Source organism: Myotis myotis, unplaced genomic scaffold (assembly GCF_014108235.1).
Source record: "Myotis myotis isolate mMyoMyo1 unplaced genomic scaffold, mMyoMyo1.p scaffold_m19_p_5, whole genome shotgun sequence".
Classification (NCBI taxonomy): domain Eukaryota; kingdom Metazoa; phylum Chordata; class Mammalia; order Chiroptera; family Vespertilionidae; genus Myotis; species Myotis myotis.
The window spans coordinates 87,829,015-87,851,781 of record NW_023416357.1 but is presented as its reverse complement, the minus strand read 5'-3'; the positions used below and the strand labels follow the sequence as shown (position 1 = coordinate 87,851,781).

The window sequence follows — 22,767 nt, the reverse complement described above, 5'->3', positions numbered from 1 at the left end:
TAAATAATAACAATAATGGGATCCCTATCCAGCCTTTAACATAAAATTTACCAACCTCTAATCTAAACTGTGCCGTAAAATGGGAGCTCATTTTATTTTCCCAGTGAATAAATTGTTCAGTGAATTTTTATGGGTGTCAACTATGCCTGCCTTATTATTCTAGGGGACTGTCATGCTTTGAGAATTAATCTATTATAGATCCCAAATGAATCTGAAAGGAAAGATATGTTATTGGTTCAAATAATATTGTCATACATGACACAAAGCACAGGTACCCAAGCACCAGCACTGTCATAGAGTGAAAAGAACATCGATCAGCCCGGGAGCACCAGTGCTGTCCTTGTCACTAACTCCTTGTATTAGTTCCCAAGAATTTTATCATCGTTGTATCACTTTCTTCACTTTAAAATACAGATGGGATTGATTTGGATGAATTCTAGAAACCTTTCTAGCTCTGAAATTTTCTCTATGACATTTAAACAGGTCTGTAATTGTCTCTAACTATTGTAATGTCTCCACAGGGTGTCACCTACTGTGGAGAGAGTTCAGCAAGCAGTCTCACCATGGCCAACGTGCCCTGGCATGAGGAAGTGGTACGCTTTGTCCGTGAATTGGTGGATCTGATCCCTGACTATGAAATTGCTTGTGAACATGAACATTCCAATTGCCTCCTAATTGCTCACAAAAAGGTAAGAGTAATTTGAACATGAATTCTTCTGCCACCCTTATCCTTACTTCTCCTTTCTTCTCTTTCCTCTTAATTTTCCCCTCACCTTACAACAGTGAATATCTGCTTGTTTGCTACCTTTCCTAAAACAATAATTTAAAAAACCCTAAAGTCTTTCTGTTGGGTTCATAAACGCTCTTCTTTTGTGTGAAATTACTTTGTATTTAGTCCTCACATAGGCATTTGAAGTGCTTTCTGGATTGTAATTGGTGCATGCTAAAAAAAACAAAAGCAAAACCCGCTTGTAATAAACTTCTAGGCCTTTTCCGGGATGACGAGGGAAAACTAAAAAGTAAACAACCTCCATATGAGTGTTTCTGACTGTCAGAAGAAATACTGAGGTATTTATCATATTTTAGATCACTTTGAATCTTGGCCTGTGGAGAAATTTCTCTGAGATTTTGGTTCATAACTCTTTCAATTTTTCCCCTTCAGTGCTTTTATTAGGCAGAATGTATGAATCCAGTGTATTTCTTAAGTAAATAATGCCTAGCAAAGGAAAAATTCAGCTCTTCGTAGACGTAGGCCATTAAAATAAGGAAAACTCTGACCAGGAGGCTAAGTGTTAGAACAGCTATTATAAAATGTCCGTATGGAAATATTTACACAGAAACAATATAGTATCTGGAATTCAATTCAGGTGAGGTATGTGATGTGTGGATGGGTTGGGGGTTATTGAGGCTAGATGATAGATATGTAGAGGTTTACTAGTATACTATTCTGCCTAGTTTCCAGTTCAAATTCTCCATTAAAAATGCTTTTTCAAAGTAGTAGACATGGATGAACCTTGAAAACACTGTTGTAGGTGAAAAAAGTCTGACACAAAAGGCCACATATTGTATGATTTTATTTATAGGAAATGTTCAGAATAGGTAAACCCATAAAGATAGGAAGTAGATTGGTGGTTGCCAGGAACTAGGGGAAGAACAGATTGGGAAGTGATTGCTGATATCTATGGGATTTCTTTTTGGGGTGATGAGAGTGTTCTTGAATTATATGGTGGTGTTGTTTGCACATGTTCATGACTATGCTACTGAATTGTATACTTTAAAAGGCTGAATTTTATGGTATGTGAATTATATCACCATAAAGGTAGATTAATACCAAAAAATTAGTAAAGGTCAAGGGTGAGCTACTGTCATACTGGTTTGGTGGTGATGAACTCATGTCCTTTATTTAGTGTTTTCTTATCTGGGAAACCCTTTATCTGTCTTACTCTAAATGATAGCCTTCTGGTTAGAGTAATCTTGGTTGTCAGTACTTGCTTTTCATCACTTTGAATGTTTTATGCCATTCTTTTCTGGCCTGCAAAGTTTTTGTTGTAGAATCAGTTGATAGTCTATGGGAGCTCCCTTGTACATAACTAATGCTTTTCTCTTGTTACTTTTAAGGTTCTCTCTTTGTCTTTAACCTTTGATATTTTAATTATGACATATCTTGGGGTGGGCCTCCTTGGGTTCAACTTGTTTGGGACTCTATGTGCTTCCTGGACTTTTGTGTCTGTTTCCTTCAACAGGTTGGGGAAGTTTTCCATCATTATTTCTATAATTAGGTTTTCAATATCTCCCTCTCTCTCTTATCCTTCTGAAACACCTATAATGTGAATGTTGTTGTACTTGATATTGTCCCAGTTAAAAAAGTGGCACACTGGGGTGCCGGATCAGCCCGTTCCACGCCTCCGTACCTTCTACCAGTCTCAGTGTGCTTTCTTCTTTACCTCTCTAGTTATAGTACTTCCACTCAGCCAGCTTTCCTGTGGTTCTGGATGACAGTTGTTCTGTATTTTAGTTGTAATTTTGATGTGGTTGTGGGAGGCAACAAGTACAGGCATTTACCTATGCCACCATCTTGGTTCTCCTCCTGATGGCTAATTTAAGGGTCGCCTACTGTTATAGACAGAATGTTTATGTCATTTCAAAATTCATGGGTTGAAGTCCTGACCCCTTAGTGTAGCTGTATTTGAGATGGGGCCTCTAAGAAAGTAATTAATGCTAAAGGAAGCCATAAAGGTGGGACTCTAATCTGACAGAATTGGTTTTCTTATATGAAGAGACATTAGAGCATGCCCACCCCCAGCCTCCCAACCCAGCCTTGTGTACACACTAAGAAAAGGCCACGTGAAGCCATAGAGAGAAGATGGCTGTTTGCTGGGACCTTTGTCTTAGAATTTTAGCATCTAGAACTGTGAGAAGCCCTGGCTGGGTATATATTCACAAAGTGAGCAGTCTTGGCAAGGTTGAGTAGGATGAAGGAGGTAACTTCTGAAGCAACTAAAATATGCTCTTGTTGGGCAAGTTCATGGTACAGTGAAGTCCTGTGGCAGAGGAACTGTCATAGTCTCAGGCAATTTGGAAAATCTTCCCAGAGCAAAGGACATTTATGAGGAGACCTGAGGCTTAAGTAGGTGTTAATGAGACAGGAAATAGCATGGAAGTCATATGATGGAACTAGTTCATGAAAAGCCTCTAGAATGGAGGTTTGATATTTAGGCCATATGTCCTAGATAATGGGGCTCTATTCTACTGTTGGCATAGTAATCTCAAGCAGTCTGCAGAATTTGGAAACCGCAAACACTGGAATTGGAAGACTGTTGCTGAGTCCCAGAAGCGAGGGCCTGTGTTAGGGCCGTGTCAGGGCATGGTGATAGAAATGCTGCTAAGGAAGAATTGATGGGGGCTGGTCATATTTTGGATGTGAGGGGTCAGGGAAGGGAGGGCTCTAGTTTTGAGGTTCAGCACCCGGAGCTGAAAGTGATTGCTTTCATAGCACTAGAGAACATTCAAGAGCAGTCGGTCTTGGGAGGGAAAATGACGGGAAATATGGATTTTACATCTTGAATTTTAGAGTTCAAAGAGCCCTAGGGGCACCATTTTAAAAAATGATCTTATGAGAAAAAATTTTCTCATGATTCATTGATAAAGTCTTTCATTAGTTTGGCATTTTCCCTCCTAAAGCTCTTAGCTTTTGGGTAAAAAGATCACATGTCATTACAGCACAGGGAATATAGTCAATAATATTGCAATAAGTTTGCACAGTGACAGATAGTTACTAGACTTATTGTAGTGATCACATCAGGTATATAAATGTTGAATCACTATGTTATATACCTGAAACTAGTATAATATTTTGTGCCAACTATAATAAAAAAAAATTTAAAAATCAGATGTCTGTGAAACTCAGCATGTTGTAATATTCTTTATCCAGGAACCTATACACTTTTAATATTTTTCTCAACTAGGATATGAAATTGTTAGTTGTTAACTTGGTTTATAATCAGGTTCTTTTTTTTTTAAATTAAATCTTTATTGTTCAGATTATTACAGTTGCTCCTCTTTTTTCCCCCCATAGCTCCCCTCCACCAGTTTCCCACCCCATCCTTTTCCTTACCACCCCTGCCCCCCGTCCTCATCCATAGGTGTACGATTTTTTTCCAGTCTCTTCCCGCACCACCCACACCCCTTTCGTCCTGAGAATTGTCAGTCCACTCCCTTTCTATGCCCCGATTCTATTATATTCACCAGTTTATTCTGTTCATCAGATTATTTATTCACTTGATTTTTAAATTCATTTGTTGATAGATGTGTATTTGTTGTTCATAATTTGTATCTTTACCTTTTTCTTCTTCCTCTTCTTAAAGAATACCTTTCAGCATTTCATATAATATTGGCTTGGTGGTGATGAACTCTTAGCTTTAACTTATCTGTGAAGCTCTTTATCTGACCTTCAATTCTGAATGATAGCTTTGCTGGGTAAAGTAATCTTGGTTGTAGGTTCTTGCTATTCATCACTTTGAATATTTCTTGCCACTCCCTTCTGGTCTGCAAAGGTTCTGTTGAGAAATCAGCTGACAGTCGTATGGGTACTCCCTTGTAGGTAACTGACTGTTATTCTCTTGCTGCTTTTAAGATTCTCTCTTTGTCTTTTGCTCTTGGCAATTTAATTATGATGCGTCTTGGTGTGGTCCTCTTTGGATTCCTTTTGTTTGGGGTTCTCTGTGCTTCCTGGACTTGTAAGTCTATTTCTTTCACCAGGTAGGCGAAGTTTTCTGTCATTATTTCTTCAAATAGGTTTTCAATATCTTGCTCTCTCTCTTCTGCTGGCACCCCCATAATTCAAATGTTGGTAAACTTGAAGTTGTGCCAGAGGCTCCTTACACTATCTTCATATTTTTGGATTCTTTTTTCTTTTTGTTTTTCCGGTCGGGTGATTTTTGCTTCTTCGTATTTCAAATCTTTGACTTGATTCTTGCATTCCTCTAGTCTGCTGTTGGAACTCTGTATAATATTCTTTATTTCAGTCAGTGTATCCTTAATTTCTAGTTGGTCCTTGTTCATATCTTCGAGGTTCTCACTAGATTTATTGAGGGTCTCACTAAATTTATTGGCGGTTTCTAGAAAATTCTTGAAAAACCTTATAACCGAGGTTTTGAACTCTATATCCAGTAGTTTGCTTTCTTCCATTTCTGTCATTTGTGACCTGTTTCTTTGTCTCCGCATTTTGGCTGCTTCCCTGTGTTGATAGAGTGTCTTTCTGTGCTAGGTGTCCAAAAGGCCCAGTGGCTCAGCCTCCCCAATTACCTGAGGTGGACACTCTTGGTGCACCCCTTTGTGGCCTTTGTGCACAGTCTTGTTGTAGTTAAGCCTTGATTGTTGTTGGTGTCAGTGGGAGGAATTGACCTCCAGGCCAATTGGCTGTGAGAATCAGCTGTGTCTGTAGTGGTAGAACTTCTGTGCTGGAGACACCCTTCTGGGGCAAGACTTGCTTCAGTGGGGCTTTGGTGCTCACTGAGTCTGCCCCCTGAGTGTGTCCCTTATGGGTCTGAGGAGTTGTAATCTGGATGGTCCCACTCTGACCACTGGGTACACTGGCTCTTGGATCTCTAAGGAGGTGCTAATTTAGCCTCTGCCTGAGGCTACCCAGCAGGAGCTATGGAGAGATCTGCAGATTCCTCTTCTTTGTTTGGGGTTTGGAGGTGCCCAGATGAGGCCCAGCTATGAAGCAATGCAAGCTGCTGTGGGGCCTTAGGCCTTCTTTTGGAAGTTCTGGGTCTCTCTGACCCAGCTGCAGTTTGTTAGGTAATTTTAGATTGCAAAGGGCCAGGCCATTCATATGCAAAAGTCTCTGCGCACAGCTTGGGTGGGGCGGGGTCTCAGGGAATCAACAGGGCGGAGCAAGCAGCTATGGCTGATCCTCAGCCCTGCCCTAAGGGGCCCCGCATCTCATTGTCCCGGTAATCGATGCAAGCACCTCTGAGAAAGCCGCCCTCGAGTTCCGCCTGATGCCAGACAGTCCAGTTTCTCCCCATATGAGTCTGGGTCCCCAGAGACTCGCCCGGAACTGGAGTTCAGAGCAGTCGGGATCTTGTGACTCCATCCCGATTGAAAAAGACAACCGAGTCCTCAGTTGCCAGCCCTTTCCACATGCGCCTCCGTACCTCTGCACTTTACTTCCGCACCTCCTCTGAGTCTCAGTGTGCTTTTCTCTTTCCTTCTAATTGTAGAATTTCCACTCAGCCAGCCTTCCTGTGGTTCTGGATGATGTCCGTTTTGTCTTTTAGTTGTATTTTTGAAGTTGTTGTGCAAGGAGCAATTTCAGGTATTTATCTATGCCACCATCTTGGTTTCTCCTAATCAGGTTCTTTTTAAAAAGACAGTGGCATAATGGCTTTGTTTGTTTATAAATCAAGTGTCAACATATTACACATTTACATGAATGAATGTCAAATAAATACTGTGAATTAAAAGCCTCCACAGTTCAATTAGTAGTTTTTCTTAATGTACATTCTGTTTTCTTCTGGTCATTATTCTATAATTACTTTTGAGAAGCAGTTTTCTAAGAGAGTACAAATTGGATTATTTCCCTTTATTGAATTGACTTTTTTTTCTTTTTAAATCCTTTATTGTTTAAAGTATTACAAATGGTATTACAAATGTCTCCCTTTCCCCCCATTGACCTCTCCCCGGCCACCGAGCACATGCCCTCAACCCCCCTAGTGTCTGTGTCCATTGGTTATGCTTATATGTATGCATGCAAGTCCTTTGTTTGAACTCTTCCCCCCGACCCCCACTCCCATCTTCCCTCTGAAGTTTGACCGTCTGCTTGATGCTTCTCTGTTCCTGGCTCTATTTTTGTTCATGAGTTTATGTTGTTCATTATATTCTACAAATGAGTGAGATAATGTGATATTTATCTTTCTCTGACTGGCTTATTTCGCTTAGCATCCATGCTGTTGCGAATGGTAAGAGGTGTGTTTTTTTGTTTGTTTGTTTTTTACAGGAGCATAGTAGTCCATTGTGTAGATGTACCACAGTTTTTTAAATCCACTTATCTGCTAATGACATTTAAGCTGTTTCCAAATTTTAGCTATTATAAATTGTGCTGCTATGAACATAGGTGTGCATAGTCCTTTCTGATTGGTGTTTCTGATTTCTTGGGATATATTCCTGGAAGTGGGATTACTGGGTCAAATAGAAGTTCCATTTTTAATATTTTGAGGAAACTCAATAATGTTTTCCAACCAGTCTGCATTCCCACCAGCAGTGCACTGGGATTCCTTTTTCTCTGCATCCTTGCCAGCACTTGTGAATTTGTTGATGATAGCCATTCTGACAGGTGTGAGATGGTACCTCATTGTCATTTTGATTTGCATCTCTTGGATGATTAGTGACTTTGAGCATGTTTTCATATGTCTCTTGGCCTTCTGTATGTCTTCTTTCGAAAAGCGTCTCTTTAAGTCCTTTGCTCATTTTTTGATTGGACTGTTTATCTTCCTTTTGTTAGGATGTATGAGTTCCCTATAGATTTTGGAGATTAGGCCCTTATCAGATATAATGTTGGCAAATATGTTGTCCCATGCAGTGGGCTTTCTTATTGTTTTGTTGGTGGTTTCTTTTGCTGTGCAGAAGCTTTTTATTTTGATGTAGTCCCATTTGTTTATTTTCTCCTTAGTTTCCAATGCCTTAGGAGCTGTTTGATAAAGATATTGCTATGATATATGTCTGGTATTTTGCTGCCTATGGATTCTTTTAAGATTTTTATGGTTTCCCATCTTATGTTTAAGTCCTTTATCTATTTTGTGTTTATTTTTGTGTATGGTTAAGTTGGTGGTCTAGTTTCATATTTTTACATGTGTCTGTCCAATTTTCCCAGCACCATTTATTGAAGAGACTATCTTGACTCCATTGTATGCTGTTGCCTCCTTTGTCAAATTTAATTGAGCAAAATGGCTTGGGTTGATTTCTGGATTCTCTGTTCTGTTCCATTGGTCTATATGTCTGTTCTTTTTCCAGTACCAGGTAGTTTTGAGAACTGTGGCTTTGTAATATAGCTTGATATCTGGTATTGTGATCCCTCAAACTTGTTCTTTCTCAAGATTGCTATGGCTATTCGGGATCTTTTTTTATTCCATATGAATTTTTTGAAAGTTTGTTCCAGGTCTTTGATATATGCTATTGGTATTTTAATGGGGATTGCATTAAATCTTTAGATTGCTTTGGGTAGTATGGATATTTTAATGATGTTGAGTCTACCAATCCATGAACATGGTATAGTTTTCTATTTATTTATGTCTTCCTCTATCTCTTTTTTCAGTGTCCTGTAATTTTCCAAGTACAGGTCTTTTGCCTCCTTAGTTAAGTTTATTCCTAGGTATATTAATATTTTTGATGCAATGGTAGTAGGTGTACTGGTTACAAATGGTATTACATTTTGGATTTTTTTCAATAGATGGAGTTACACATATGTTGACATATGCGATTTGATATGTATGCTATTTTGTTGTATTGACAACAAGCTTCAAAACTTCATATGTCAAATTTTCTGAAGGTGCTAACATCATAGATATTTTTACACTTAAAAATGTCGAATTTTGTGCCAAAAAAAGCACTTGTGGGAAGTTGTAATTCATTACTTTATTTTGAAGAAAAGTGTTGCTGAATACTTTGGGAAGCTTATGGTGAACATGCTCCATCTCAAGATACTTGTGAACTCTGGTTTAAATGCTTTAAAAGTGATGATTTTGATGTGAAAGAAAAGAATGTCCAAGTCAACTGAAAAAGTTTGAAGACCAACAATTACAAGCATTACTGGAGGAAGATGCCTGTCAAACTCAAAAACAACTTGCAGAAAGATTAAACGTTGCTCAGCAAACAATTTCCGATTGTTTACAAGCAATGGGAAAGATTTTAAAGGAAGAAAAATGGGTGCCACATCAACTGAACAAAAGGCAAATGGAAAATGAGCCTCCCTCTGTGCTTGACTCAGCCACTTAATGGTGTTTGCAGGAGAGACCATGGTGGCTCAGCCTGTGCACATACAGCAGCTGCTAAAGCTCAAGCTGCAGGCCGTGCAGCAGCAGAAGGCCATCCAGCCACAAGCCAGCAGTCGGACATCCCCTGAGGGATCCCAGACTGTGAGAGGATGCAGGCTGGGCTGAGGGACCCCCACCCCCCAGTGCATGAATTTTGTGTACCAGGCCCTTGTATCAGATAAAAAGTGAGAACAGAAGAAGGGATCCAAGATGGCATTGTAGGTGGAAGTCGCACTCACCTCCTCTCATGACCACATCAGAATTACAACCAAATCATAGACCTGTCATCCTGGATAACCATCTGAAGACTAGCTGAACATAAGTGTTGTAACAGCATTTACAGAAGAAGCCACTTTGAGACTGGTAGGAGGGTTGGTGACGTACCCACATGTTGTGGTTGAGAATCTGGAGAGAGATCTCAGTTGCCAAGGTTCCCAGCTGAGGAGCAAGAGGTCTCAACCCTATGCAGTGCTCTGTAGCCTGGAGCACCAGTGCTGGGAAGAGGAACTCTCATAACATTTGGCTGTAAAAATCAGTGGGGATTATGTCCACCTGGGTGAGTCAGGAGACTGCTGGATACCCACGTGGCCCTAAAAGGGGCAGCACACAAAATCTTGTTTGTAGGCACTAACCCTGGGTTCTGCTGGAGAGACAGTACCTCAGATGATGCTGAAGTCATATAGGGAGAGACTGAGTTGTGTGGCTTCAGGGAGAGGGCTGGAGAGATAGCTGCAAATGTCCCTGAGTTGAGTTCCTCTCCCCTACTGCCTGTGGACACTATTGTTCCTGGGTGGAATAGTCCCCTCATGTGATATTAATCTGGAAAGCTATACTAGCACCCACACTGATGACTCCCTAAGGCCCACCCTTCCAAACTCACACATGGTTGTGGGATCTGCTGGAGGAAGCCAGCCTGGGCCTGCTTTGCAGCCTTTCTTGAAAAATTTTTGGAGCATTCCAGGTGAGCTCTGGAGGTGCTGGAGACACACAGGGAGAGGCTGAGTTGCGTAGCTTTAAGGCGAGGACTGTCTTCCTGCACTCCCAACAGTTGCCGCCCTTCCTGTGCAGAGCCCTCCCTCACTGCCAAATCTTAATCTGCTTTAGCCTGATGAATCTGCTGGCTTTATCCTGAAGAGTCTCTGGGATCCTGCATCATTACAAAGGTCTGAAGGCCCCATGTGGGTGCCTGGCCTTGGTGTACCCTGAGATTTTTAAAAAAAATCTTCACTCCCCTAACCGGTTTGGCTCAGTGGATAGAGCATCGGCCTGCGGACTAAAGGGTCCCAGGTTCGATTCTGGTCAAGGGCATGTACCTTGGTTGCAGGCACATCCCCAGTAGGGGGTGTGCAGGAGGCAGCTGATCAATGTTTCTCTTTCATCGATGTTTCTGAGATATCCCTCTCCCTTCCTCTCTGTAAAAAATCAATAAAATATATTTTTAAAAAAACACAAAAAAACAAGCAAACAAAAATCTTCACTCAAGGATATGTTTTTATTGATTTCAGAGAGAGAGAGAGGTGAGAGAGAAACATTGGTCAGTTGCTCTCACCAGAGATCAAACCCACAGCCTAGATATATGCCCTGACTGGGTATTTAACCAGCATCCTTTGGGTGTATGGGATCATGCTCCATCCAACTGAACCACCTAGCCAGGGCTACCCTGAGACTTTTGCTGAGTAGCTCAGGCCCAGCACTGGCACCCAGTTTGAATCTGTATTAACCTGGTAAACACCACTGGCCCCTATCTGGTGACTCCATGAGAACTTGCCTGATAAATCTCATGTACTACCTGACTTTCTTTCTGTGGTTGAGCCTAACAGACAGCTGGCAGGCAGTAGCTGATCTTGGGGTGCCTTGGGCCTTTTAATGACCTGCCCCAAGCCTGGTACTAGAAGGAGCTGGCCTTGATACTCAGCTTGGCCCCTCCCACATGCACCCAGGTCAAGGACAGGCCTTCAACAGATCAATTTGTAGATCCTAACAGGTAGCCCAAGGCTGGTCAAAGGCAGTGTCTGACATTGACCTGCACCAGAGACCCTCCTGAGAGGCCCCAGAATCAACATACCATTGGCTGGCTTCAGACCACAACAGAGCATTTTCTAATTAGCTCCATAAGCAGCACACCCAAAGGGAAGTCTTGGCAGACACCAGACACTGCTAGGGTGAATCCCACTTTGTGGGGTCAGCCCCTACACAGCAGCTCATACACTCTGATTGGGACCAATTTTCACAGCTAGCCAGGCTGAGGGGCAACCCCACCCACAGATGGGCAAACAGTAATCAAGACTCAACTACACAAGCAAGGCTCACATAGCCCACACAATGGACACTCATAGAGCACCCAGCTTGGGTGATCAGGCTGACTATATACCACTGAGCTCCAAAACACACTTAATACGTAAGGCCATTCTACCATGGCTGGGAGATAAAGCATATCTACCTAATACATAGAAACAAACACAGAGAGGCAGCCCAAATAGGGAGACAAAGAAGCATGCCCAAAATGAAACAATAGGAGAAATCTCCAGAAAAAGAACTGAATTAAATGGAAGCAAGCAATCTACTAGATACAGAGTTCAAAACAGTAGCTATAAGGATGCTCAAGGCATGTAGGGAATAATAAATGAATTCAGTGAGACCTTTAACAAAGAGATAGTAAGCATATTAAAGGACATTGAAACCATAGAAAAGAATCAGAAATGAAAAATATAGTAACTGAAATGGCGATTACTCTAGAACAGCGGTTCTCAACCTGTTGGTTGCGACCCCTTTGGGGGTCGAATGACCCTTTCACAGGGGTCGCTTAGGACCATTGGAAAACACATATATAATTACGTATTGTTTTTGTGATTAATCACTATGCTTTAATTATGTTCAATTTGTAACAATGAAAATACATCCTGCATATCAGATATTTACATTACAATTCCTAACAGTAGCAAAATTACAGTTATGAAGTAGCAACGAAAATAATTTTATGGTTGGGGGTCACCACAACATGAGGAACTGTATTAAAGGGTCGTGGCATTAGGAAGGTTGAGAACCACTGCTCTAAAAGGAGTCAAACAGCACATTAAATGAAGCAGAGGATTGAATCAGGGATTTGGAAGACAGGTAACAGAAAACACCCAACCAGATCAGCAAAAAGAAAAATTTTTAAATGAGGATAGTTTAAGGGGACTCTGGGACAACATCTGCATCATGGGAATACCAGAAGAGGAAGAGAGAGAGCAAGGGATTAAGAAGAAATACTTGAAGAAATAATGACTGAAAACTTCCCTCACTCAACAAAAGAAATCAACACACAAATCCAGGAAGTGGAGAGAGTTTCAAACAACATAAACCTAAAGTGGCCCACACCAGGACACATCATAATTAAAATGCAAAATTTAAAGACAAAGATAGAATCTTAAAGCAACAAGAGGAAGTTACAGTACAAGGGAGCTCCCAAAAGACTGTCAGATGATTTTTCAACAGAAACTTTTCATGACAGAAATATTCACTGGCATGAAATATTCAGTGATTACAAGCAAGGACCTACAACCAAGACTATTCTACCCAGCAAGGCTGTCATATGAAATTGAAGGAGAAATAAAGAGCTTCCCAGATAAGGAAAAGCTAAAGGAGCTCATCACCACTAAACCAGTATACTAGAAATGTTAAAGGCACTTCTTTAAGAAGAAGAAAAGAGGACATAAATATTAATAATAAAATGGTAATAAATATGTACCTATCAATAATAACTTTAAATGTGAGTTAAATGCTCCAATTAAAAGACATAGGTTAGCTGAATGGATAAGAAAACAAATGCCCACGTACATGTTGTGTACAAGAAACTAACTTCCTTTAGATCAAAAGGTATATACAAACCTAAAAGTAAAGGGACGGAAAAAGATATTTCATGCAAATGGGGAAAAAAAAAAAGCTGGGGTAGCAATACTTATATAAGAAAAAATTGCTTTAAAACAAAGGCTATAAGAGACAAAGAACATTACATAATGAATAAGCAGTTAATCCAACAAGAGGATGTAACCCTTGTAAACATTTATGCACTCAACATAGGAGTACCTAAATATATAAAGCAAGTCTTGATGGACATAAAGGAGAGATCAGGAGTAATACAGTCATAGTAGTGAATTTAACAACCCATTAACATCAATGGATAGATCTTTTAGAATGAAAATTAGCAAGGAAACATCAGCTTTAAATGACACATTACAGCAGGTGGATTTAATTTATGTTTTCAGAGCATTTCACCCCGAAGCAGCAGAATATACATTCCTTTCAAATGCACATGGAACATTTTCCAGGATAGACCACATGTTAAGACACAAAAAAAGTCTCAATAAATTTAAGAAGATTGAAATCATATCAAGCATCTTCTTCAACTATAGTGGTATGAAACTAGAAATCCTATCTAATAAAAGAGAAACATGGTAATTGGCGTATGACCGCTACCCTTCCCATTGGCTAATCAGGGTGATATGCAAATTAACTGCCAGCCAAGATGGCGGCCGGCAGCCAGGCAGCTTGAAACTAACAGGAGGCTTGCTTGCTTCAGTGACTGAGGACTCCAATGTTCCCCGCCTGCTGCTGCAGGCCTCTGAGCTGGCAGTTTGAAACATAGTTACAAAAATAGAAGCTAAACAAAACCCCAGAAACCAGCTTTCAGCTAGCCGGGATCTCAGACCTGGAGTTGATACAGAGTTTCGATTGTAGAACCTAAACAAACCAGGTACCAGCTTTCAGGAGCGGAGGCCTAAGAGCTGGAGCCTCAGAGCTAAAGCTGGCTCAAAATAAAAAAAGAAAAAAAAAAGAAAAAAAGGAGCAGTTGGGAGCTTCAATCCCAGCCTGAAAACAGCCCTCAGCCCCTCACCCAGACTGGCCAGGCACCCCAGTGGGGACCCCCACCCTGAAGGGTGTGTGACCAGCTGCAAACAGCCATCATCCCCTCATCCAGGCTGGCCAGGCACCCCAGTGGGGACCCCCACCCTGATCTGGGACACCCTTCAGGGCAAACCAGCCAGCCCCCACCCATGCACCAGGCCTCTATTCTATATGGTAAAAGGGTAATATGCCTCCCAGCACCGGGATCAGCATGACAGGGGGCAGTGCCCAAACCCCCTGATCGCCCTGTGGCTCTGTGTGTGATAGGGGGCGGGGCCACAACCTCCCTATTGGCCCTGCTCTGTTCCTGACAGGGGAAGGCGCCCCAACCCCCTGATCGACCCTGCTCTGTGCCTGATAGGGGAGAGCTCCCCAACCTCCTGATTACCCTGCGACTCTGTGTGTGACAGGGTGCGGCGCCCCAACCCCCCCACCCCACGGGCCCTGCTCTGTGTGTGACGGGGTAGAGCCATAACCTCTCCATCAGCCCTGCCCTGAGTGTGACAGTGGCGGCGCCCCAACCCCCTGATCGGCCCTGCTCTGTGGGTGATAGAGGGCGGCTCCTGAATCCCCTGATCCGCCCTGTTCTGTGCATGACAGGGGGGAGCTCCCCAATCCCCTGATCGGCCCTGCTCTGTGCGTGACAGGGGGGAGCTCCCCAACCCCCTGATTGACCCTGCTCTGTGCGTGACAGGGGGTAGCTCCCCAACCCCCTGGTCGGCCCTGCTCTGTGCATGACAGGGGGTGGCGCCGCAACCTCCCCATCGACCCTGCCTTGAGTGTGACAGGGGGCGGTGCCCCAACCCCCCAATCGGCCCTACCCTGAGCGTGACTGAGGGTGGCATCGCAACTTCCCAATCTGCCCTGCTCTGTGCATGACAGGGGGCAGCACCCCAATTCCCCAATCGGCCCTGCTCTGAGCCCGACCAGGGGCTGCACCTAGGGATTAGGCCTGCCCTCTGCCACCCGGGAGCAGGCCTAAGCCAGCAGGTCGTTATCTCCCGAGGGGTCCCAGACTGAGAGAGGGCACAGGCCAGGCTGAGGGCCCCTCCTCCCCCCCGAGTGCACAAATTTTTGTGCACCAGGCCTCTAGTTAATTATAAGAAAAAAAACCCACAGAGAAACATACAAGCACATGGAGGCTAAATGAAATGCTACTAAACAATAAATGGGTTATCAATGAGCTCAAAGAAGATATCAAAAGAGATACCTTGAGACAAATGAAAATGAAACACAAGAACCAAAATCTATGGGACACAGCAAAATCAGTCCTAAGAGGGAAATTTATAGCAATACCGACATACCTTAAGAAACAAGAAAAATCTCAAATAAACAATCTAACCTTAAACCTAAAGGAACTAGGAAAAGAACAACAAACTAAGCCCAAAGTGAATAGAAGAAAGGAAATGAAGTTTAGAGTGGAAATAAAATACAGTTTAAAATACAGTACAAAAGATCAAGGAAATCAAAAGCTGCTTATCTGAAAAGATAAATAAGATTGATGAACCTTTAACCAGATACATAAGAAAAAAGAGAGGACCCAAATAAATAAAATCAGAAATGAAAGAGAAGTGACAACTGACACCACAGAAATACAAAGGAGTATAAAAAAATATAGTATGAACAATTGAATAATCTGGAAGGAATGGATAAATTTCTAGAAACATACAATCTTCCAAGATTAAAACAAGAAGAAATAAATTCTGAGCAGACTGATTACAAGCAATGAAATTGAAATAGTAATCAAAAAACTTCCAATAGGCACAAGTCATGAACTGGATGACTTAACGGGTGAATTTTACCAAACATTCAAAGAACTAACACCTATCCTCAAACTTCTCCAAATACTTCTCCAAATACTTCGAGAGGAGGAAAGATTCCCAAGCTCATTGTACAAGGCCAGCATTATCCTGATTCCAAAACTAGATAAAGACATTACAAAGAAAGGAAATTATAGGCCAAAATCCCTGATAAACATAGATGCAAATATCCTCAATAAAATATTAGCAAACTGAATTCAGTAATATAATAAAAAGATCATACATTATGATGAAGTGGGATTTATTCAGAGGATGCAAGTTTCAATATCTGAAAATCATTTCATATGATACACCACATAAATGAAATGAAGGGTAAAAATCATATGATCATATCAATAGATGACAGAATCCAGCACCAATTTATGATTAAAAACTCTCAGCAAATTAGAAATTGAGGGAACATACTTCAACATAATAAAGGCCATATATGACAAACCCACCGCTAATATCATACTCAATGGGGGAAAACTAAAAGGGTTTTTCTTAAGATCAGGAATAAGACAAGGATGTCTATTTTCACCACTTTTATTCAATATAGTACTGGAAGTTCTAGTCACAGCAATTAGACACAGAAGGAAAAAGTAAAAGGCATTTCGATTGGAAAGGAAGAAGTAAAAATGTCATTTGCAGATGACAAGATAACCCTAAAGATTCCACCAAAAAACGACTAGAACTGATAAATTCACTAAAGTTGCAGGATACAAAATAAATATTCAGAAATTGAGATTGCATTTTTATACACCAACTGTCAGAAAGAGAAACTAAGAAAATGATCCCATCACAATTGCATAAAAAATATACCTGTGGCCAATAGACATGAAAAGATGCTCAACATCATTAATCATCAGGAAAATGCATATTAAAACCATATCTGTTAGAATGGCTATCATCAATAAATCAACAAACAGCAAAAAATGGAACTGCCTTATGACCCAGGAATTCCACTTCTGGTGTACATCCAAAGAAACCCCAAACTCTCATTCAAAAGGATATATGCACCCCTAAGTTAATTGCAGCATTATTTACAACTAGTGGCCCGGTGGACGGATTTGTGCACATTGAAAGGAAATTAATTAATATCGCTATTTGCCCTATATAATAGAAATGTCAACAAAAACAACCAAATTCACGGTCGACAATGACAGATTGAAACCCATGCATGCGATTGGCACCAGTGAGAACTTTATATGTATCACGCATGGACGAGTCAACGTTTATTTTTAAATTGCCAGTGCGCGTCATATGTACCAGTCAGTGGACGTTGGACGGATGTATGGACAGTCACTTAGCCTTTTATATATTATTTACAATAGCCAAGATATGGAAGCTCCCTAAGGGCCCATCAATAGAGGAGTGGATATAAATGTGATAGTACATATATACAATGGAATATTACTTGGCCATAAAAATGAATTTTTTTAAAATTTTGTTTTATTGCTTAAAGTATTACAAAGAGTATTACATATGTCTCCTTTTTTTCCCCCCTTGACATTCCCCCAGCCTCCCCTACCCCCCAGTGTCCTGTGTCCATTGGTTATGCTTACATGCATGCATACAAGTCCTTCGGTTGAATCCTTACCCCCTCCTGCCCCCCAACCCTCCTCAGCCTTCCTGCTGTAGTTTGACAGTCTGTTCGATGCTGCTCTTCCTCTGTATCTATTTTTGTTCATCAGTTTATAATCGTCTTTATTATCCATAAATGAGTGAGATCATGTGGTATTTTTCTTTCATTGACTGGCTTATTTCACTTAGCATAATGCTCTCCAGTTCCATCCATGCTGTTGCAAATGGTAAGAATTCCTTCTTTTTTACAGCAGCATAGTATTCCATTGTGTAGATATACCACAGTTTTCTAATCCATTCATCTGCTGATGGGCACCTAGGCTGTTTCCAGATCTTTGCTATGGTAAATTGTGCTGCTATGAACATAGGGATGCATATATCCTTTTGATTGGTGTTGCTTGGAAAAATGAAATTTTATTATTTGCGATAGCTTATGGGGTATTATGCTAAGTGAAATATGTCAGACAGGGAAAGGTAAATACCATATGATTTCACTTACATATGAATCTAAATAAAGTAAATGAACAAATAAAACGGAAATAGATTCATAGATAAGAGAAGAGACTGATGATTGCCAGAGGCAGGGGAAGTTGGGATGGATGGATGAAAAAGGTGAAGGGAATTATAAGTACAAATTGATAATTAGAAAATAGTTATGGGAAGGTAAAGTAAACCTTAGGGAATATGGTCATATTGTAATAACGATGTGTGGTGCCAGGTGGGTACTTGAACTATCAGGGGGATCACTTTGTAAAGTATATGCTTGTGCATCTGAAACTAATACAAAATAATATTGAATGTAAACTAATTGAAAGTGAAATTTTAATAAAAGAAAAAATAGTGACAAGAAAAATTAGAATTTGCTTGACCATTAACACCTGATAACACCAAAAACTTAGTTAATCCTCTTTCATTGATATCGCTCAAGATAAACTTGACTTTCGATTCCGGAATGTATTCTTTATTCAGCAATTTGGTCTTTCAGGTTCAGTTTGGCTGGAGTCCTAAGGTAACAGAAATTCTCCTCTGACTATTTTGCTTTGATATGTAACCATATCTGAAGCATGAAGAAAATTTTATCACGATAGGGATGAAGATCAGGCTCATTTTTAACTTTTTGGTATTTATTTGATTTTTTTTTTAATGGATGTATTTAATTCTGACCTGTTTACTTTTTTCCTTTCTAGTTTAAGATTGATAGAGAATGGTGGACGTGGATTGATTATAACCGCTTCCAGGAGCTCATCCAGGAATATGAAGACAGTGGTGGATCAAAGACTTTCAGCGCCGAGGATTATATGGCCAAAACTCCTCACTGGGCTTTATTTGGTGCCAATGAAAGAGGCTTTGATCCCAAGGACACACGATTTCAGAGGAAGAACAAATCAAAGGATATTTCTGGATGTTGAGATTGTCTGCATTTAGGATACTGAAGGACAAAAACTGACGGCCCCAGCGGGTTCTCAGACTCCACCGTGATCTTTTCAAGAAAAATTACACAAATTATATTTCATACCCAGGAGACTGTAAGGCAGAACCTGGGGATGCAAGTCATGTCCTGGGACTGAGGAGACAGCATCACTCTTGGAGTTCCACAGTCTCACCATTTCTTTCCAGAACTCAGTCCCTTTTCTGATTTTCTTTCTGAGAAGAATTCACAGTGGGGGGCAGGGGAGGGGAGAGTATACATACTCATTATTAGGATTTAACTGACAGTTTGAGTTATAATTAGTAACACCCCCCTTAGAATGCTATTCATGTTGTACGGAATGAGTATCTTCCTCTTCCCCTTGCGGCTATAGCCCTTGTGGATTGTACAGCCCTGAGGTAAGTGTATCCACTCCCTTCTTATATCTGAAAGTAACTTAAGTTGTCATAATTCTCAGTTATTTTAAAATACTGCATATATTACTTCAAATTTTTTAGTGCCAACCCTTTAGAAACTGAGTTGGTTTTAAAACTGGACTAGATATCATTCCATTCCCAAATTGCCATAGAGGGTAATATATGGGCTGGATTAGAGTGAAAGCTCTTTTCTATAAAAGGAATTACCATCTGATGTCATTCAATAGTTAGTCTCACAAACCTTGAAACAATGAGTACAATTTGCTTTTTGTTTAAAAAGTCAGTGTTTAAGCCTCGTGTGAGTACACATATAGCAGGTCTGACCATCTTCCTTCGCTCTTGTTGCCTTAGGTAATTTACTCAGTCTGTTCTTTAAGGTTCAAGTTTTTTCTCATTGTAAACATGAAATACTCAATAGCTTTTTAAAGTATTATAGTTATTTTTTAAATTTCTTTATCCTAAAAATTTTATTAATAAAAAATCTTTTGTAGACATTTAGAACACAGATTTCTTTTGAGTGTTTGTTTTAAAGATGCTTCTAGTCTTATCAGAAATACTTTCTCCTTATCTATCAGTATTTCATTCAGATCTCTATTCTCTGCTGGAGTAAAATTCACACATAATATAATTCACCTACTTATTTAGTTGCAAATTGGCCCTGTATTTCTAAGTCATAGAGTCAAAATACTTCTCTCTTTTGTGACACAGGATGGGATAGTGACAAAGTACCACAGAAATCACATGTTCTTTCTTGAACCGACCACATCTTCAAGCCTATGTTCAGTTTCCTGTTCTGTTGACTTACGAGAGATGCGCTGGGGGTGGCCTAGCTCAGGGAGGCGGGATCTCATTGAAACTCAGGTATACTAGTGGCCACGAGTAGAAATGGAAAAACACCTTGAAGTAGAATGAAATGTTAAAAAACAAAACAAATAAACGAGGTTATACTAAGGAGCCCACAGGTGAGCTCCTATTTGTGACAGGTAACCAAGCAGCCAGTTGTTGGGAAATACCTCAGGGACTGCAATGAGGAGGAGGCAGAGCCTGCAGGGCTTTGGACCATCCCTCGTCCTCCATTTCTTCTTTTTTTAAATTTTTTTGGTTAGTCATCACTCGGGGATATTTTTTCCCATTGATTTTTAGAGAGAGTGGAAGGGAGGGAGGAAGGTGAGGAAGAGAGAGAGAGAAACATCCGATGTGAGAGAGAAACATCTATTGGATGCCTCTGGAAAGCACCCCAACTGGTCCTGGGATTGAACCTGCAACCCAGGTACATGCCTTTGACTGGAATCGAACCTGCACCCTTCAGTCCATGGGCCGATGCTCTAACCCAGTGATGGCGAACCTTTTGAGCTCGGCGTGTCAGCATTTTGAAAAACCCTAATTAACTCTGGTGCCGTGTCACATATAGAAATTTTTTGATATTTGCAACCATAGTAAAACAAAGACTTATATTTTTGATATTTATTTTATATATTTAAATGCCGTTTAACAAAGAAAAATCAACCAAAAAAATGAGTTCGCGTGTCACAGGTTCGCCATCACTGCTCTAACCACTGAGGAAAACGAGGTAGGGCCCTCATCTTCTTTTTCAACCAGGCAACTACGCTTTTATTTTTTATGTATGAGGTTCTGCTTAAGATTTAACTTGGAGAAAGATAACTCTGTTGCTTCAAAGAAAAAACAAAACAGAAAAACCTTTCAGTTGCTGAAAGAGCCCTCCTGACTTCATTAACCTTAGGTACACAAATGAGTTGTTTTTATTCCCCCCAGGAAATGTTTGCTTTATATTAAAAAAAAAAAAAAATAACATGGCATATTAATCACAGTTCCCAGTCACAACAACAAAATTTAAATGCCTAGGAAAACTACAGTGAAATCTACATGAAAAAAATTCATCACGTTCCCTGAGCAGTATTAAAGTAGGAGAGGATGGGAAGCCTGAATATTCCAAGAACGTGACTTATTTTAAAAGTAGGCTCCTAAATGACCACTGGAAATTATCATTGGAGCTTGAGCCAATGATTCTAACATTCACCTGAAAAATTACCCAAATGGGTAGAAATAGTTACAAACTTATAGGGAAATAATTATTAAAGGAAAATTGCTTTACAAGGTATTAAAACATGTTATCTAAAATAATTAAAATTATGAAGAGATCAACTTCCAAAATGACAGGGAAAGGACTTTAGTGAACTCACTCTCCCTCTAAAACAACAAAAATATGAACTAAAATCAAAGACTTTTAGAATTCTAACATTTAACCAAAGCTGCACAACAAACTGAAAATTGTTATTAAGAGAAATTCCTGAACCACAATAAAATGAACTTGAATTCTCATCAGAAAACATGGAGGCCAGAAGTCAGTGGGCTGATACCTTCCCAGTGCTGAAAGAAAAGACTTTCAACCAAAAATTCTATGGCTAAATCCTCCTTCAAAGACATAGGAGAAGTCAAGACATTAAAAGATAAACAAAAAAGGGGGAATTTATCACTAGCAGACCTGCCCTACAGAAATACTAAAGGGAACCATTCAAGCTTTAATGGAAGTACGCTGGAAACTAACTCGAAGCCACATGAAGAAGGAAAGAGCACTGGTAAAAGTAACTGTCAGGTCTGATCGAATGACTGAATGGACACCCCCTACCCTGGGAACTGGCCTTTAGACCAGTGGTCGCCAACCTTTCAGACCTCATGGACCACTAGTGAGTGGCAACCGCTGCTTTAGAGCACTTCACAGCAGACATTCCCTTTTGCTTAGCACTTGCTACGACCACAGTCCACTTGTTAAGACCATTATCTTTTCCCTCAGGACCTGCCCAGAGAATTCTCTGCCCAGGAAAAGCCCGTCTAGAGTCAAAGCTTTAAGATCTCTGAGTCCCTGTTCCTGGATGCTGGCGCCATTTTGGGGCTCAGCCCATCTGGTTTTCCAGATGACCTAATAAATTGATAATTCTTTACCCCTTTCGGCCTCCTACGTTCCTCCTTTGGCGACCCTAACAGTAACCACATAGGTTTTAAAAAAGACAGTATAAACTTATGTTTGTTTTTAATTCTATCTGTTTTAAATACAACTGCCTAAAGTAATAATTATATAACTGTTATTGGACTCACAATATGTAAAGGTGTAATTCGTATGAATATAATAGCGCTAAATAGTGTGAGTACTTTTCGCTTCTTTCACAGCTGTGCCCTCACTGTGGCCTTTCTTTTTCTACTTGAATAAAACTTGCTTTATTCACACTCTGATTTGTCCTTGAAATCTTTCCTGGGGAGGTGGGGGGTCAAGGACCTGGAGGTGGCCTGACACTTGAAAGTTTCCAGACCAGGCTGGGGCAGGACCAGCCCCCGGCTTGGAAGCAGCCCCCTCACAGAACAGCTAAACCTGAAGGAAGGGAAAGGAAGAAAGTAATAAAGGTTGGAGCAGAAATAATGAAATAAAGGGAAGAACACCAATAGAAAAGAACAGTGAAACCTATAGTTGGTTCTTTGTCAAGAATGAGAATTGACAAACCTACAGGCAGTCTCACCAAGGACAAAAGTAACTAAAATCAGATTTAAGGAACTAAATATGCACAGTCTTGTGACTAATCACAAGAGTAGAAAACTACACTTTC

At 40.5% G+C, this 22,767-nt stretch overlaps 1 protein-coding gene across 9 annotated transcripts in view; it reads left to right on the top strand.

Moving 5' to 3' along the window:
* LOC118655875 (S-adenosyl-L-methionine-dependent tRNA 4-demethylwyosine synthase TYW1) overlaps positions 1-19,648 on the top strand; it is a 122,334-nt gene extending 102,686 nt beyond the window's left edge. For 6 of the 9 annotated variants that reach the window (XM_036308412.1, XM_036308413.1, XM_036308409.1 and 3 more), the window contains 2 exons: positions 522-689; positions 18,493-19,648. In XM_036308412.1, coding sequence (XP_036164305.1) covers positions 522-689; positions 18,493-18,714 — 390 coding nt within the window. In that variant the 3' untranslated portion in view covers positions 18,715-19,648. Of the gene's footprint in view, positions 1-521; positions 690-18,492 lie in introns of those variants that run through there. The other 3 variants (XR_004967441.1, XR_004967439.1, XR_004967440.1) reach the window with 2 other exon arrangements.
* Positions 19,649-22,767: the final 3,119 nt, after the last annotated feature.